Here is a 19,166-nt window from a genome sequence, read left to right as displayed (position 1 = left end):
CTGTCTATTTGTCTACATTTTAGACTATTAATGAATAGTCTAAAATAGGCCCCTACTAAATGATGCAAGAGTGCATATATTTGAGAATTTTATCTAGTAAGCAGATACCTACTGCTCTTAGATTCAGTTTCTAAGCTATGATGATGCATCTCTCTGAAAACTCATAAGTTGGGCTGTGCTTGGCAAGGATATGCTGAGTACATACAAGTATTTTGTGGTTAAAATAGATCACTAGTCTGGTGATCCAGATCGGAAGATAGCCTTGTAAGGTGGGATTGTCGAAGTCTGTCTATAATCTGTTGTGAAGAACAGCATTCTGGACTCTGTAGGTTGCTAGGGTAATGTTTGCTTAAAGTAGCAATACCTCTGGGAGTCTCCCATTGTTCATCTTACTCTACATAACTGCATGTGCCAGAAAAATACTGGAAGTCTGGTATGGCAAGTCCATTCTTCTGAGGATCACTTGATCTTATTAAACCATTCTTAAGTGGAGAGCTGAAGATGACTTTGCATGTAAATATGTGGAGTACCGAAGAGTCAGATATGGTGTGAAGGCTTAGGATAACTAGTAGACATTCTTGACTGGCTGGCATCCAGTGATGAGATGTCCAATGCCATTGACAGTGTAAAATATTTACTGTGATCTCTGTGTCCCAGTATAGAAAGCATGCAGGGAGGATTCCTGATCACAAGTAAATTAAAAATACTGCTTTTATACTGCATATGGTATGCCCCAGATAAGCAAATCTGAAGGACTCTCTTGCAGTTCAGGTTCATCATACAAGCTCTCTTCTGGAAGCTAACACTAATTGGATTTAATGAAGTACAATTCCTGAATTAAAACTGTTCTTCAAGCTGTGCAGATCCTTTCTCCAGCCTTGTGGGACATGGGGAACAGTCGTGGTCTAGCTTTAGGTTCTGGTTTAACCTTAAACCACTGCAATGTCTTGAATTTGTCTTGGGCTTGCTTCTTGCATCCGTTAACTAGCAGTGTATGTATAGCTGCTGCTAGAGAGTAGCTGTGACAGCTGATGTGTTTAAATGTGTGTACAATTCTGTTTTTTTGGGTGGGATTAGTACCTAATTCTAATTAATTGAACCTAGTGTAATGTGAACTTGTAACCATCAGTCTATCAAGTAAATAATGTATTAAATCTGCAGTTTTTCCTGTAACATTTAGGGGTATGGGTGTTACCACTTCTTCCAGCAAGGATCTAGTCTATAAAGAGTATACCCTTCATGTGTACAGAGTAAAGTAGTTACTTTAACATCATGAGAAAAAGTAAGTTTAGGTAAAAAAATGTAAGTTTTCCAAATCCATTTCTAGTTTTCTGTCTGGTGCCCTTATCTTTGCCAGCTGTAAGTCTGCAGTAGATATTTTGTGGAGAGAGAAAATGCTGGATTACCAAAAGCAAATCTCAGGCTTGGGTTTCATTCTGGTGCTCAGCCTGGATGCTGCAGCAGGGTGTCAGCTGCACCAGAACACTTGTCTAAGGAGTATAGTATGAACAGGATAAGTGAACTTACCCATTTCTATAGTAATATACGTACCTTTTGGCTGCTGTAGTTCTATCTTCTTTGGCCTCAGTTGTACAAACTTTCCTTCCTTACCTTGACACTGGCACTGAAGCATGTGGCCTTGCTGATAGGAATGGCAGACCCAGTCACTCACACCGAGTGGCTCTCTTGTGGGAGGACATGGGATTGAACAGCAGGGGCAAGACAAAGGGAGCTGAGGGAGAGAGGATGGTGATAGTATGTAGATATATTTAGAAATATTTTAGAAATATTTATATTTGGTAATATAAATGGGGCTGTGAAATTGCTGTTCCAACTTGCTCTGCAAGACATCTTGAGCTGAATAAATTCCTTGATCTAATTAACCATGGCCCAGAAAAATCTATTACCACAACTGGGAAGGTAGAAACACCCAGCAGCACATAAGGAGGGATACAGGGATATCCCAGGCACGAATTTCTGCCAAACACATAATCTCTTTTTAGCTTGAAAACAAAAATCAGGAGAAGTGCCAAGAGGTAAGATATTAGCACAGCAAAAGAAGATAAAGTAGCATTTTTATTTTTACCCTGCATATCCTAAAATTTTTAGTAGCATTAAATATGCTACTTAATCTCAAATGAACTTTTAAAGTAGCTGAATTACCAGTTGGAGCATTTACAGTCCATTGAAAGCTAATGGAATTTCAGTACTTAAATATTTTCTGGATAACCTCAGAACAACTGAGGAGCTCTTACAGTTCATAGCTTGGTGAGATTGTTAATTATATTTGTGATCCAGGGAATTTCTGTGACAGCATTCTTGTGAGCATATCACAACCAAACACCTCAAAGCCTCTAATTCATGTTCTGATAAATGAGGGTCACAAAAATACTGTTGCAAAACCTTGTCCTTTCTGTGCTTGCTTTTGATTACATCATTTAAGTCTTTAATTGGTTGAATACCCAGATTTTACCTTAAAAGTAGGTATCTGAAGGGTTTAACAAAGCTCCTCTGTCAAGCTATTGGGCTAAGGGTTTTTAGAATCCTGTTTAAAAATCCGAAGAATGGCTACTTTCAGTGGCAGGATAGCAATGAAAATAAATGCCCAAAGATATCAGCTGCACAGCAAGAGAACAAGGGCTGATCTTGGCAATTTTGAGCTTAGAGCTTTATTTCAGTTTTAAATCTCCAACTAAATTGGAAGAACTAGAAGCAATTTCAATTAAAGCTCCAATTAGAGTACTTTTTTATTATAGTAGAAGAATATTTACCAGAAAACACACTTGGTGAAGTCTAATGTTTGGTGATTTTTTTTTTTTTTTCTTCAATGTGTTTGCATGGTCTGTAGCAAAATGGGTTCCTTTCTTGTGAAGTGACAAGTACTTTTTCCTTAAAGTGGCTGTACAACTGTGGAGTCTTAATGCAGGTAAAGTAAAAAAGGATATAAAAGTGCAGTCTGGTTTGAAATACATGAGTTATTCAGTAATGGGCTCTGAATCTTGGCATTAGGTAAACCAATCCTCTTTGTTAACTATTCTGAACAGTTTAACTGTTTAGGCTGAGGAGTGGGTGGGAAAATAGCAAACTGATGCTTAAGTTTGGTGTTTATGAAGCTATTTGTAAACTACCTTGAAGTGTGCAGTTTTGGGGGACCAGTCAAGAATGACACAACACTGCAGGTTTTACTACAGCAGGAGGCCTTAGTTAACCTGAAGAAGTTGTTATCTAAACAGGTAGGGCAAGGGAAGGCTGAAATAGTTGGTAAGCATAGGGTTGGATTTCTTATACTAAGGGTGGCATGGTTTGATTAGTCCTCTGGCCATGTACAGATCTTCAGAAGTCTAAATCAAAACAGTTTTTTAGTACCTACTGTGGTTTGATTTGTAAATCTTGCTGTGCTTCATGTGGCCAGCCTGTGTGCTGGTGTAACTTTTATCTCTTGGTCTGAGGAGCATCTTTCACTAGCACCACAAAGCTTCCATTATGCATATGGCTTTGTTTAACCTATTCTAAAACAAATGTAGAATTAAGTCAATGGCTTTACCTTTTAAAGCAGATGAAGCAGGTAATTGCTTCTACCTTCTTAAAGATGAAAGACTGCCTGAATAAGTTTATGCTCTGAGCTGGAGGATGTTGAAAGCACTTGAGGGCTTTTTAGGTTTTGGTTGTGTGGGTTTTTTATTGTTTTGGTTTGGTTTTTGTTTGGTTTTTTGTTTTTGGTTTTTTTTTGTTGTTGTTGTTTTTTGTTGTGTTGTTGTTTTTGTTTTGTTTTTTTTTTTTTTAATTTAGGATGATCTGTAACCAGAAGAAATCCCTGAAAAAAAATCTTTCAGAAGGGTTTTGGTTTTTTTTGTTTGCTTCTTTTTTTGTGTTTCTTCTGGTTTTGTTTTTGGGTTTTTTTGTGTTTTTTTTATTTTCCTTCCAGTTTGACACTTGCCACATAAAGTTCAATATGGTGTCATTCAATCTGAGGGTAAAATGACACATTAAAATTACACAGACTGACTGGATTGCTTCTTATCCTGTTGGAGGAGGGTAAATCATATTGTTTGGGTACAGTTTATTTTCCAGCTTGTAAAGAGGAATATGGAAGAGGAGGGAATACATACCACAGAATTAGGTGACTTTTCTGGATGCTTATTGAGGGTTGGCTCTTCAGCAGGTGTATTAAGACTCTTGGCCTTAAATTTACACAGTAAAACTGAAGGAAATTGAATAATGTTTTAAAAGCAACTGGAGTCACCACAGATTCTTCTAGACACTGCTGCTTTTCTGAAAGGTGGTTGGATTTCCCAAGACTTCATTTTCTTTAAGGAACAGATGAGTTGATGTCTGTCTTGACTGCCTCAAGGCTGCTTAATCTACAAAATGGGATGAAATTCATCCTTGCCTACCTAGAAATGACTGAGCAGAGAGTTTATGTTAATTTTTTTTTCCTCAGGGAACTTCTAGATGTGAGCTTTGAACCATGGTGTGTAAATTGTTTCTTGAGCTGCAGAAGTGGGAATACAAGTAAACAGAGTTGGCTCCAATAACTCCTTGTTGGTTTTATTAGAGCATTCCTATTAAAATCTCACCATGCCCCTTTGAACCAGTGGTTAGCCTGTTTTATAAACACTGGTACTTCTGCACTGATACTACCTGTGCCACACTACTTCAGCCTTGTCTTGTTCTCTACCGCCTGGGTATTCTGGGGCTGGAGGCTTCCATACTCCTGTTTCCGCTGAAGAAGAGATACTGTGTGTGAGGCTTCTAGGATTTTAATAAAGGCATTCTAGCTAAGGGCTGTATTATAAGCAGGTTCCTGCATTCAGAGGGTTCATGTAGCATTGATACTCCAGAAGATTTAAGTGGCATTTGTAGCAGCTCTGCAGTGAGGGTCTTGGCCATTAAGAGCTAAGCTAGCTTTAGATGAAATCAAACTGTAAATCTTTATGGTATTGGGTGGGGTTTGCTTAATAGTATGCTTTGTTACAAGTCAGGTAATACTGTAAGGTGGACCTTGTAGTTTGTACTGGTCAGTGCTGAGGTGGGATAGAGAAGGAAGTATTTAGGTATTCTTTCCACACACCTCTATGATGAGCTTTTTTGAGTCACATTGGTCAGTATTTTACCTAAGAGGCAGCTATTCCTTTAATATGATGAAGAAAAAATGTGTTACATTTATTGATAAGAGGAACAAAGTTGCTGTCTTCTCTCTTGGTTGTTAGTAAACAATCTTATTACATGCAGTTGCATGGCACAGTGTACTTAGGGCAACTTAATAGGCAGAAGCACTAAGCTTGTGTTGCCTGAAATATGTTTAACTTGAAAACTTTGTCTTAGGTAACACAGCAGTTCCACCAACCTTAGGATGCTCTTTAAAGGAATACTCAAAAGGTTAAAGCCAGTCATGATTACACTGAAGAGTTTCTAAGAGTCATTTGGCCTCTCCAGAAAGCATCCTATCTACTACTGTCAAAGCCAGACTACTCTTAAACTAAGACAAAATAAAATTACCTAAAAGTCATTAAGAACAAGCAGTGCTATTACTGGAACGCTTGAAGTCCCAAACTTAAAAAAATCTCATTTGTTCAATTAGTCTGTGGACATGTACATCTGCAAAGAAAGCCTTCAGCAACAACTGGAGTTCAGGTGCTACCTATTGTGTTTTCTCCCAGTTGTTCCATACTCCCCTGGTGGGGAGCTCTGTCGTCCTCTTTTGCCCTCTGCCTCTCTGGTGACTAATATCTAAAAATCAAGCTTGCAGTCCTCTTCTGGTTAGGAATCCCTTGGGTAATAGCAGAGTTCACTGTCCCTGGTACAAACGTGTTTATGCTATACAGGGAGTATCTTTGTGAAGCAGGAGTTGTCATATCCAATTTTTGCACAAAGAAGTGTCCTGGATGAGGGAGCTGATGTATAGCATGATATGGAAGATTACCAGAGGAAAATATCTCTCTTTACTTACCAGTGCTTATCCCAGAATGAACACTTAAAGATGATTAATTTGCATTGCTGTACTAAATGTGTGTAGCAAACGTGTGAGTAAAAAGAACTCTGCATGGAAAAATACTACTGGTTAGATGTTTGAAAATGCTGTCCTGAGGGCACTTTTTGATTGTTGATGTGTTAACTACTATGTACAAGAACAAAAAAAGAACTTGGGCTTTGATTTGTTGCTTTTGAGAGTATCAAGTCATGACATGGGGAAAGGATCTTAACCATCAGTGTACCCCAGGGCAGGTTGCCTAGGCTGGCCATGGAATTGTCAACCTCAAAACACAAGGCACACAAACTGGACTGCTTGGAGAAAACTGCTTTAAGGGAGAAGTTTGGACTAGACAGCATCCAGAGATCCCTTCCAGGCTAAGTATGGTGTTTGTAGGTTGTGAATTCTTTAGTCTCTAGTTAATTTTATTTAGGGTAGACAGTTATCCTGAAGTTTTTTTCCAGTATACTACTCTAGCTTCTACTGTAGGTCTTGTATTTCTATCTGGTAGAAAATGGTGATGTGGTGCTGTCATTCTGAAGTAATCATGTCCTGGAAAACTTGAGGCTCCTTGTGGGCCTCTTACTTCTGTACTTCAGGAATCATGAGTGCTGCTGTAAATCGAGACTGGTACAGCTGCTTCTGATAGTATTCTGATAGTGGTGTTTCCTGAATGGTCTGCTGTTCTTCTTACAGTGCTCTGCCAAGATAGAAATAGCTGGGGCCCTTGGTTGTCCTGCTGTGAAAATGAAAGTGTTGCTATCCTAGCATCCCCCTTAAAGCCATCATATCTCTGGAATACCCATCTAGGGGGTTTTTGTGTGTGGGAATTCTGACAAGTGATAAAAGCTTCCTGTATTGGTCACTTCTTCTGGTTTTGTCCCCAGTGTATTATTTTTAAGATATATCTTCAGCACTTAATTACTGTTTCCATAACACACAAAGGCTTGTTAGCTAGTACTTGTTTATTGAAGCTTACTCTTTCATGGCTTTGTAACATCAGGAGACTAGGGATTAAGAATTTCTTCAGTAAAGCAGGATTCCCACCCCCCAAAGCAAATTAGATTTGCAACAACAAAAGGCAGAAAGAGTATAAAATAAGTGCTAGTGCCATGTCATAAGACTTTCTTCTGGAAGCTTTTGCAACTTGTCCCTACCAGAATTTACTGTCTTTGCTTTTTTCTTAGCCCGTGTAGAAAAGATATCAAAAGTAACCTTTCTGCCTATAAGCAGACCTAAGGTATAGCTCTGCTTCCAGGTTGAAACTAAGCTGCACCAACATTAAAGAAATATTTTAAAGATGTGTAAACCCTTATAACAAGAACAATAAGAACCACTAAATTTTGTGTTTGAGAGTGTGTTGTTTGTTGTTTTTCTTTTTTTTCCCCCTTTGTAAACTGCCCTAGATAGCAGTCCTGTAGCATGGATTTACAAATAAGAATACCTTGCTCAGCTAGTAGCTGCTTTGAGAAACTTTTGACACTTCTATTAATGGTATTGTTGTCATAAATAGAATCTATTTGTTCTAATGCTTTGTCCCACTGATACTTGAGACATCAGTGACATGGTTTAGAATCATAGAACAGTGAGGGTTGGAAAGGACTTTAAGATCATCTAGTTCCAACCCCCCTGCCATGGGCAGGGACACCTCACACTAAACCATGCCACCCAATGCTCTGTCCAGCCTGCCCTTGAACACTGCCAGGGATGGAGCATTCACAACTTCCCTGGGCAACCCATTCCAGTGCCTCACAACCCTAACAGTAAAGAACTTCTTCCTTATAGCCAATCTAAACTTTCTCTGTTTAAGCTTCAACCCATTACCCTTGTCCTGCCACTGCAGTCCCTAGTGAAGAGTCCCTCTCCAGCATCTTTGTAGGCCCCCTTCAGATACTGGAAGGCTGCTATGAGGTGGCATGGTTTAGTGTGAAGTGTCCCTGCCCATGGCAGGGGGGTTGAAACTGGATGATCTTAAGGTCCTTTCCAACTCTGACTATTCTAGGATTCTGTGATTCTATGATTCTAGGTCTCCACAGAGCCTTCTCTTCTCTAGGGTGAAATGGTTGCCAGTGCATCAGAATAACCCATTCTTCAGACTTACTGGGCAGGGTTTTAACCTGATCTTTCAGCACTAGTAAGATGCTTTACCTTCATGCTGCCATGATGTCACTGGTGTCATGAATGGTGACTGTTTCTTCTGTTTGCAGGTTTAATTTGTTGCCTGGCACTTCATCTGTGGCAAGCAGGACAATGGCTGCCAGCAAGAGCAAGAACCAGAGTTCCTTGGCCCTCCATAAAGTAATTATGGTTGGCAGTGGAGGCGTGGGCAAATCTGCGCTCACTCTTCAATTTATGTACGATGAGGTAAGTAACTTTGAGTTCAGCTACTCTAAACTACCAGTAGGTACTACTTCATAAACTTTTTAGTGAGACAGGGAAGCTAAATGTAAATAGCAAAAGTCCTGATGACCTGCCTGGCAGGAGAGGGATGTAGGAATCTGGGAAGGGTGTCTTCTGGGAACCTCTTTGACTAAGGGTGGCAAAATTGATTCTTATTAGTGAAAGAACAGTCTTCTAAACACATGCATAATGTGCATGTATCTTGTTTGAGTCTATGGAGGCTGTTAGCAGTTGGCATTGAACTCTACTTTAGTTGCAGTTTCTTTTAGGCCAGCTAAGGATGAAGTCAGAAGTAAGCATTCTAGCTCATTCAGAGTCAGATGATGTAGGCATATTCATAGCCTGAATGCTTTCCTGCTGTTACAAAGGAAGGTAAATCAGACAATCCAGACTAGTATTGTCTGGATCTTGTAATTCAGAAGTTAGTATTTATCTATAAGCTGTCCACACATGCTGTAGTAATGTATCTGAACAGGTGACATAGTCATTAGTGAAGGCCAGCTTAATTGGGCTCATGCCACAGCCTTTTGTTGTACTTCAAGGCTGAGAGAAAGGAGTTAGGGAAGGAGCCTATGTTAGACATCTGCTGTCAGATCAGAAGTGAAAGTGAAACTGGCAGTGGCTTTGTGGGTCTGATCAATACTAAACAGAATTAAGTACATGCCTGTCTAATTATGGAGCAGACTTTCATGTTCAGCAGCTGGATGCTGTCATCTAGATCTGTTGAAGCTTCAGATCATAGAATCACAGAATGGTTTGGGTTGGAAAGGACCTTCAGATCATCCAGTTCCAACCCCCCTGCCATGGGCAGGGACACCTCACACTAGACCATGTCAACCAAGGCTCTATCCAACCTGGCTTTTAACACTTCCAGGGGTGGAGCATTCACAACTTCCCTGGGCAACCTGTTCTGATGCCTCACCACCCTCACAGTAAGGAACTTCTTCCTTATATCTAACCTGAACTCCCTCTATTTGTTTAAACCCACCACCACAGTCCCTAGTGAAGAGTCCCTCACCAGCATCCTTGTAGATCCCCTTCAGATACTGGAAGGCTGCTATGAGGTCTCCATGCAGCCTTCTCTTCTCCAGGCTGAACAGCCCCAACTTTCTCAGACTGTCTTCATATGGGAGGTGCTCCAGTCCCCTGATCATCCTCGTGGCCCTCCTCTGGACTTGTTCCAACAGTTCCATGTCCTTTTTATGTCGAGGGCACCAGAACTGCACACAATACTCCAAGTGAGGTCTCACAAGAGCAGAGTAGAGGGGCAGGATCACCTCCTTTGACCTGCTGGTCACGCTTCTTTTCATGCAGCCCTGGATACAGCTGGCTTTCTGGGCTGCGAGTGCAAAGTGAAGCTGGCTCATGTTCAGTTTCTCATCAACCAACACCCCCAAGTCTTTCTTTGCAGGGCTGCTCTGAATCTCTTCTCTGCCCAACCTGTAGCTGTGCCTGGGATTGCTCTGATCCAGGTGCAGGACTTTGCACTTGGCTTGGTTGAGCTTCATGAGGTTGGCATCAGCTGACTTCTCAAGCATGTCAAGGTCCCTCTGGATGGCATTCCTTCCCTCCAGCATATCAACTGAACCACACAGCTTGGTGTCATTGGCAGACTTGCTGAGGGTGCCCTCAATCCCACTGTCCATTTTGCCAGTGAAGATTTGAACAGGATGGGTCCCAGCACTGACCCCTGAGGGACACCACTCATTACCTGTCTCCAGCTGGACACTGAGCTGTTGACTGCAACACTCGGCATGTGACTATCCAGCCAATTCTTTATCCACTGAGTAGTTCATCCATGAAATTTGTAGTTCTCCAGTTTGGAGACAAAGATGTCATGTGGATCGTGTTGAATGCCTTGAACAAGTCCAGGTAGATAACATCAGCTGCTTTGCCCCTATCTATCAGTTCTGTAGCCCCATCATAGAAGGCCACCAAACTCATCAGACATGATTTGCTGTTAGTGAAGCCATGCTGGCAGTCACCAAGCACCTTGTTGTTTTTCATGTGCCCTAGCATGCTTTCCAGGAGAATCTGCTCCAAGATTTTGCCAGGCACAGAGGTGAGACTGGCTGGTCTGTAATTCCCTGGGTCATTCATTTTCCCCTTCTTGAAAATAGGGGTTATATTTCCCTTTTTCCAGTTGTCAGGAACTTCACCTGTCTGCCATGATTTTTCAAATGTGATGGACAGTGACTTATCAACTTCATTTGCCAGGTCCTGTGAGACCCACGGGTGGATTTCATCAGGTCCTATGGACTTGTGTACATTCAGGTTCTTAACATGATCTCAAGCCTGATCCTCTCCTACAGTGGGACTAAAGTCTTTGTTCTCACAGTCCCTGCATCTGCCTTCCAAGGCTTGAGTGGTGTGGTAAGAGCATTTGTCAGTGAAGACTGAGGCAAAGTCATTGAGAACCTCAGCCTCCTCCAAATCCAGGGTAGCCAGGTCTCATGTTTCCTTCCAAAGAGTGCCCACATTACCGCTAGTCTGCCTTTTAGTGACATACATAGAAGCCCTTTCTGTGATTCTTGATGTCAGACCTCACTGCTGGTGAGTGTGAGGTCAAGCATGGCACCTCTCCTTGTTGGCTCTTCTCTTACTTGCAGGAGGAAGTTGCATTCTACACAATCAAAGAACCTCCTGGATTGCTTGTGCTATGCTGGATATGGTATAGATACCTGTACTTCAAGAAAAGACATTTGAGTGTACTTCAAGTGGGAGATCTAGATAATGCCACCAGATTGCTGGTAGCTTATACTGTGTCTTTGGCTCTTACATTGAGCTGAAATTGCTAACCATTGTTTCATGTAGCAAGACAGTTTCTTTTGACTAGGCAGACTAGCTCTTTGATGTACTAAGTCCTTAAATAATTTGTTTTTTACACTAAAACTTAAAGTGGTGGAACTTAGTAGCTGGCTGAATTATGAGAAGGTTTTGGGGAATTTAAATGGTGCTCCAGTGAAAGAGAGTAGATATTAACAAATACTGAAATCATTTGACAGTAATTTTAAGCACTAATCACTTATCATTCAGTTTGTAGAAGACTATGAACCTACCAAGGCTGACAGCTACAGAAAGAAAGTAGTTCTCGACGGTGAGGAAGTTCAGATAGACATTCTGGATACAGCAGGACAGGAGGATTATGCTGCTATCAGAGACAACTATTTCCGCAGTGGGGAAGGGTTTCTTCTAGTCTTCTCAATAACAGAGCATGAATCTTTCACAGCAACAGCAGAGTTTCGGTAAGTAGTTTCTATCCCATGCAGTGAGGATTATCTGGTTCCTATATTGCTTGGGCAACTCTTTTTAGAAGCTACAACTCTTCATCCTTTTGTCTGCTACCATTTCGCTAATAAAAGTGGCAACCCAACCATTTGCTCTCAATAACTGGTAATGTAAATCCTGGTATCCAGCTGCCGGCTTTAGTTGTCTTCATGCCTGCAACTTAGGAGTGCATTACACCAGCAGCAACTTCAGGCAAGTAATAGATTCTTGGACTCCTAAAATGTGCGTTCAAGCCAATTTTCAGTCTTCATGGATGTGAAATTTAATTCTATTAGAGCAGTGCTTCTAGAATTAAGCTTGCCTTTTGGCCAGGTTTCAGATACTGTATTGCTTACTGCTAGAAGCAGGTGCTCTAAGGAAAGGAAGGATTAGCCTGTGCTCTCAGGTATGGATTGGTGCCAAGCAAGGATTGGCAGCCAAGTGGTACTATTGTAGGCAGATGCATTCCTAGAAAGACACACACTAGTAATAAACACTTCCATTTTTGTTATTGGGATTAGCAAGTCTAATGTGAAAATCACCAGATTGAGCACAGAAACTGTGTAGCATAAAAGAAAAACTAGGTGATCCCATTATTCTGGTCATGGAATTCATGTAGCCAGGTTCTTCAGGGCAAGTGTTCAAACTCTTATTTGATAATAGTTGTTGCCTCAGTGTAGAAGGTAATCCACAGATTCCCTAGGACAGCTGTAAACTTGATGTAAAACTTGCCAAAAAAATAGGAAAGTGTTAGGAGTTCCCTGTGTTTGCTAGAAAAAAGCTCTCTATCAGTTTGTCTTACGTTGCAGAGCTGTTCTGCTCAGTTTGCTCTTACTGGAGTACTGAAAGGAGTTAAGCAGTTGAACCGTTGTGGGGCTGCAAAACTGAGTATTTGGACTGCTGCTACCATAAGATGGAGAAAAAAGTCAGATACAATTAGAAAAAAAAAACCAAAAACCAAACAACAAAACATAAAATACATTTGGAAGTAGCCAGCCTTGGTTTTAGCTTTTTGTGCTTAAGCAAAATAGAAGGTTAAACCCAAGGCTTAAGGCTTTGGATGAAAAGGAGTAGGAGTGTTTATCTTGGCAGTTTGTGTTTTTTGTCAGACTTCTGTGACTAGGTTAACTGTGTGTTGGTTTAAGATTCCAGCACAACAAAACAGTGAAAAAGGCAATGCTAGCCCTGACGATGAGCAAAAAGGACCTGAAAGCTCTTCGGAAAACCCTTCCCCAGGAAGGTGGAAGGAATGGGTAGTATGAGTCACCAGCATCATGGGCCATTGGCATTATCGATTCTCTAACTTTTAGAATTCTTAAATTAGAAGAAGTTGAATACTGAATGAACTATGTGCTTGTCTTTAATCTGTAGCTCTCATGCTATGTGTGTGCTTTTGGTGCCTCTAATCTGAAAATGTGTGAAGGTACAGTTGAATGCAACAGCAGATTTTTTGCTTCAGTGTTAACACTATTTTAGATTCTCGTGTACTCTATATACATTCAGTTACTTTGTGGATGGAAAGTGCAGGCATTTGAAGTAGTGTGGTAACTCTGGGATGAGGGGGTGTAGCGCTATGGTCATGCCTAGTTTGGCTCTTGCTCATAACAAAATGAAGCAGTCTAAAAATAACTAGACTGGTACAGTTATTCCAGTATCCTAGATGAACAGCAACATGTGTCAGTCTAGTTTCAACCTGTTTCATTCCAGTAATAGCACAAATGTTGAGACTGACATGTCTCCTTTCCTGGATGCTGATAGGTCTTAGATGATATGATATTGATGATGTGGTAGATTGATGATATCATCATTATCATCATCAATATAATGTTGATGGTGATGATATGATAGAATGATAGAGGATAGGTAGGTTAGTGCTGATGGTTCAAATATTTTCTTGGAGTCTTTGAAGGAGGAAGGTTGCTAGCATTTTAGTCCAGCACTAGTTAGTAACTCCTTTTGTGTAAAGTTTAGGTAGCCGTTAAGAATTATCTCTGCTAGCTACTTATGCTGTTCTTAATCTACTGCCTTGGCAAATCCTTGATGTTGCCGATCTGTACTGAAGTGGGATATAGACTGGGATATTGAAGATGGTGACTGAATGCCAAGGTGAAACTGGGCAAATGTGGCACTTTTCTTCAGATGGGAGCTCCTGTTGTGAGTTGCTTTTCTGTCATGTTAATCTTATTAGAGATGAGTTAGTAACTAAATGATAAAACTGTTTTCCTGGAAGTGTGAGGCTTTTATTAGCATAATGTGTTAAACTTAGAATAATTTTAAAGTGTGTGTTCAGCTGTTGGTAAATACAGTGTTATGTACTGTTGTAAACACTAGTAATGTGCAGACCACTTTATCCATTCCTGATAACGGTGTGGTTTTGTTGCTACTACTGACACAGATATTGTTATTTTGAATACTTGATGCATTAGGGAACAGATCCTACGTGTGAAGGCTGAAGAGGATAAAATCCCTTTACTGGTAGTAGGAAACAAATCTGACTTGGAAGATCGCAGACAAGTGCCTGTAGAAGAGGCTAGAAGTAAGGCGGAAGAGTGGGGTGTGCAGTACGTAGAAACCTCTGCCAAAACTAGAGCGAATGTAGATAAGGTAAGACGTCTGCTCAGTTAGATTTTCTGTTGTTTAGTAGCTGAGTCACTAATTTTTGATAAAAGTGAATCCACAGTTGGGCTTCTGAAAGCCTAGATTGTAAAAAATGACTTACTGGAATGTGTACACTTAAGCAAATACCTAGCTTAGAGGAACTAGAGACATGTTGCAGGTTAATATTGTTGTCTTGTTTTAACTGCTTGTACCTGAACCAATAGCTTTCCATTTAGTTTAAGGATTCTCTGAAGTATGCTTTATTTATAGTCTGTGTCCAATTATTATAACAGCAATAAATGGCAAGCTGTAGATGCTTACAAATTGTTCCCTTTCCCTAAAAACTGTGTAGTATGGCTGTTAGATATTTCATTCTTGTTTCCTGCTAAGATTGTTTTGAATTGCAGGACAAACTCTTTGGTGTGCCCCTGGTATGTTTTGACTTGCACATGCTGGTCTTGGATAGTTATGTTTCTGCTGCTGGTTTCTTGTATAAACAGTTGTGGTGGGTTATTCTGAAAGAGATGAATTATGACTATGGAGTGTTTGCCCAGTAGTAAGGAAAAGAAACATTTTCAAGCCTTCCCTCCATTCTGTGTGTAGTAGAGATTTTTTTTTTTTTAAAGAGGGTGCCTTTTTTTAGTTCACCAATCCACTGAAGATCTGAAATTACTCCTGGGCCCCCTAAGGAGTCCAAAGGTGTGGCTTGGTAACCTGTGTTTGTTTAAAAGATTTAAAATTGAGCAGTTTTGTCTTTGATGAAGAACATACATATTTAGCTGTACTCAAGCTCTTCTAGACAGTTTCCTGTTCAAGTCTATATTGGTTTACTAATAGAAATGCTTTGTGCATGTTACTTATTTTTCTCATTTGTTAAACTGAGTATATGAAACTCCTGAGTTGAGTTCTTTTGCTTATAAGGGACATGGCATGATTTCAACTTGGTAAAGGAGCATTCTGATGTGTAAGTCACTGTCAGATGCGTAAACTGGGTGGTGTAGTAAAACATGAACACCTAGACTTGCTTTTGCTGGTGAGCTGTCTCATGAGTAGCAACTGCCTAGCCTGCTTTATACTTTGACTAGTTTTCTGATCAGTTGGGTTTAATAGCAATCTAGCTGTGTGTACAAAGTATACTACTGTGGTGCTCTAGGCTTGCTCAGGTTCTATCTAACTAGTTCATGTAACATACTGGTTATTCTCTAGATAAGCACTGTTTTGTGTGTGTTAAGACAAGTTATTGGCCATTGTGGTGATTGTACATTGACACTAACAAAATTCAAAAAACACTTAAGAGGGTTTTGAATGATCAGCTATTCTATTTCTGATTAGTAGCATGGTCTTCTGAGTATGCGACTTGTGTAGTTCCCCATTAAAAATAGAAAAGCATAACTCAATAGTTGACACTAATCTCTTGTTCAGTAATTCTAAAAATAATTTTTTCCAATACCTCTCTACAGTAAAAGAGCTGCTGCATCTGAGGTGGTATGTACCTAGACATCAGGTGCACAGGGGTGAAATCAGCTAAAACTTCAGGGTAAACACCACAGTAATGATGTTTGCTAGATCCTTCTTATAACAGCCTGAGGTTGTTTGGTTTTTTTTTTCTTTGTGCCTCACACTGTCATTTGAATGCTGCAGCTTTTCTGTTATAAACCAGGCAGAATACTGCTGAGAAGAATGTATTTGTAACTGTGTGAAAAGGACTGGACTCTGTATACTACTTTGCATAGTTTACAAGAATTATTTACCTGGAAGTGTTTGCTATACACAGATAAATATTCTTATGAACTTAGAATGCTACTTTTCTGCAAGATTGATAATCAATAAAAAGTGTTAAAACAGGGCTGTTGAATGACTTGATAGCCAGGTAAGATTGTGCTTCTTGCCACTATTTGACATGCTGCATAATTCTGATGTTGAGTTTGTCACTGGGATCTATGTCTAGACTCACTTCTGCTGTATTAGGTGTAATGTGGTGCTCCATGTGTATTTGATGCTGAATACAGTGGGTTTCATCTGTTTTCTGGTGACAGATCTTGTTTTAATTTTATTTTTCCCTCCTAGGTATTCTTTGATTTAATGAGAGAAATCAGAGCAAAGAAAATGTCAGAAAACAAAGACAAGAATGGCAAGAAAAGTGGCAAGAACAAGAAAAGCTTTAAAGAAAGATGTTGCTTACTGTGATGCTTGGGAACTGTCAATGTCTATCTGCAGGTGTCATGGATAAGATACCACTAAGGATATAGGGCTGGATTCATGAAAGGAAGTCTGTATTGACTCCCTTATCTTTTGCTTTGCATATCACACCTTAAAAATGTGAAAAAAAGAACTTTGAAACTATTTCTGGTATCCAACAAAACCTATGCCTACTGAAACTGAACAGGCTTTGTCTTCCCAGTGTCTTTCAAAACTAGACACAGTTTCAGACCTACAGTCCTTCTGCTTGGTTATACAAAGTACTTTTATATTTCTTCCTAGTTTATATTAATGTTTCTCTGAATATGTTTATCTTGAACCTCTACTAGCCTTAACAAGCACAGGTATTCAGGTTCAAACACTTTTTTCTCCCCCTGTTGCTGCCCTCCTTGATGTTGCAAACTGCAGAAAAGCTAGATTGACATCCGATAAAGGGTTTGAGTCTCCATCTTCTGTTAGTTATTACTTATATTTCTTACACTGAAATCTGCTGGCTTCTTCCCGACACTCCATGTAAGAAACAGCAACTGACAGTTGAGAGTCAACTCAAAACAAAGTTTATTCTGTGTTCTGTTTAGTCAATACAGCATTCATGAATCAAGCCTATGAACTCAATTCAGACTTATTTAGGCAATGCAAAAAAAAATTATTTAAATACTAGCTAGATGCATTCCCTTTTGGTCTGTCTTCTTATCCTTAAACTAATGGTATGGGGTGAGAAAATTACCATAAGCCTTTCTACAAAAGGAATAATATTGTTACTGTCTCCTTCAAACGCTGTCCTGGATTTCTCCCATATATTGTGGCTAAACTCAGTTACACTCATGCTTACATCTATCATCCTACCCTCCCCAGTACTGGAATAGTGGAAATCTAAGTGTAGATTTCATTGGTTTTGTTTATAATGGAGTACTTGTAGTAATGTTGAAAAATGGGAATACCTGCATCTGTCTCCTGTCTTGCTGAAGACAAAAACATTGAATAAGAATGGGTCACATCACACAATCATGTCTTGGAATAAGTGAGGCATACATGCTACCTCTCAATGATTAGCTGGCTAGTAAGTTATGGTGTCGAAAAGCAAATGAAGTTAAGCAGTTGCCACATTTGTTATCACTGTTAGTTTTATATGTACTGTTTCTGATTGCACAGCAACCTAGCACATGGGGATGCATGTTGAGTTTTGCTGGTCATCACATTGATCAGTAAAACCCAGCCTAGAAATGGAAAAGTCAGTACTTAGGTGTTCCTGTCAGCTGACTAAACTGAGCTTTCTGATCCAGCTTAAGTACAGTTGCCAAAAAACCCACTTCTGTCACTGTGGAAAGTAACTGTCTCTTGTGGAGTCTATCAATGAATTATGGTTATCTTCTGTTTTGAAGGAGTAGAGTGAATTTTGCTTAACTGGGTGCTTGGAACACAGTTACTTGATGAAAGAGGTATGCTGTGTGATTGTTCAGTAAAGTACACTGCAGTGCTAAATTAACAAATAGTTTTTTCTTGAGGTGAATGAGTAGTGAATACTGTTCAGTACTTAGTATTGCAATTTGAGTTTGAAAAACTTTTTTTGACATGTATTAGATTGCTCTTGTGCATTCCACCTCTGAACTTTGAAAGAAGAGATGTGTTAAATACCTCTTTTGGCTTGAGGTTTCACCGGGACTTACTGCAAACTCATTGTCTTCCATAACTAGTTCAACTTGTCAGGCAACACATTGGATTGAGGAAACTACTAAATAAAAGGTGCTGTAATCTTCATTCTTGTCAAGTTAAATTCCTTCTTTGTTAGTGTTATCTTGTATGGGCAGAAAGAATGGTAACCAATTCTGGAAGTACTTCTCTTTGAACACTGTAATTTATTGGTATTACAAAGCCAACTTGACAATACAGTTTTGAAGTAGAGGCTGGGAGCCTGCTGGTAGAACTTGTCACTTGAGCTTTATCACCTATGTCTAAAGCCTAAGCACCTAATGGGGCACTTGAAGCTGTAACACCTCTAACAAAGTGTTACAGTGTAACAGAGTGTTTTGTCTTGAGCTTCCATGTCTAAAGAAAACTGAGTGTATATTGTGCATGCAGCAAATCCATGTCTTCTAGAGGAAGACAACTCACCTAGGTTTGGTTTTAGTTGAGACCTAAAGGTTAAGTCCTTAATTAACCTAAAGGATAAACAACAGTTGAATTCACATGACAAACGTATCTAGGTCAAGCCCCTTTGAGGCTGATTGTAAAATGTGCAGAATAGAACTAAACTTTCCTTGCTGTATGAATAATGAACTCAGCAAATGAGCAGCACAGCTGTATTGGCTCAAGAAACTTGCATGCCTTGATGATTGATCTCTTTAGTGTTAAGGAACCTGACAGTATTTGATGGGGCAGATTTAATTTCTACTTGGAGGATAGTCTCCAATTGGTCTCTTATAGTCCATGTGCTGTTCTCACTTAGGTTATTATTTTTTTTTTCCAACTGATAAAACTCCACCACTGAGGTGGATTTACTTGGAAAAGGTGCTTGCTGCTTTATGGGTTGATATTACATCTCTTCAGTGTTCTGCACCTGTTACCTTTTCCAGAAAGACTGAGCCTAGAGACTAAATACAGTAACTCTTCAGTATTCCTCTTCTGTACTTGTGATCTACTTCAGTTTAACTTTCCAGTTACAGCTGAAAACATGATAAACAAGGCAGCTACGTTGGCTACTTCGTAACAGTGGGCAACAAGCGTTCTGACT

The 19,166-nt window shown here is 39.8% G+C and overlaps 1 protein-coding gene across 2 annotated transcripts in view; it reads left to right on the top strand.

The window, feature by feature from the left end:
* RALB (RAS like proto-oncogene B) overlaps nucleotides 1-18,193 on the top strand; it is a 52,227-nt gene extending 34,034 nt beyond the window's left edge. For both annotated transcript variants that reach the window (XM_031053202.2, XM_005153812.3), the window contains exons 2-5: nucleotides 8,179-8,335; nucleotides 11,408-11,616; nucleotides 14,065-14,242; nucleotides 16,304-18,193. In XM_031053202.2, the coding sequence (XP_030909062.1) occupies nucleotides 8,222-8,335; nucleotides 11,408-11,616; nucleotides 14,065-14,242; nucleotides 16,304-16,423 (621 nt within the window). In that variant the 5' untranslated portion in view covers nucleotides 8,179-8,221 and the 3' untranslated portion in view covers nucleotides 16,424-18,193. The remainder of the gene's footprint in view (nucleotides 1-8,178; nucleotides 8,336-11,407; nucleotides 11,617-14,064; nucleotides 14,243-16,303) is intronic.
* Nucleotides 18,194-19,166: the final 973 nt, after the last annotated feature.

The sequence above is a fragment of the Melopsittacus undulatus genome, chromosome 4, assembly GCF_012275295.1.
Source record: "Melopsittacus undulatus isolate bMelUnd1 chromosome 4, bMelUnd1.mat.Z, whole genome shotgun sequence".
In the NCBI taxonomy this organism is placed as follows: domain Eukaryota; kingdom Metazoa; phylum Chordata; class Aves; order Psittaciformes; family Psittaculidae; genus Melopsittacus; species Melopsittacus undulatus.
The sequence above is the reverse complement of the archived record's forward strand: the minus strand, read 5'-3'. Positions and strand labels throughout refer to the sequence as shown.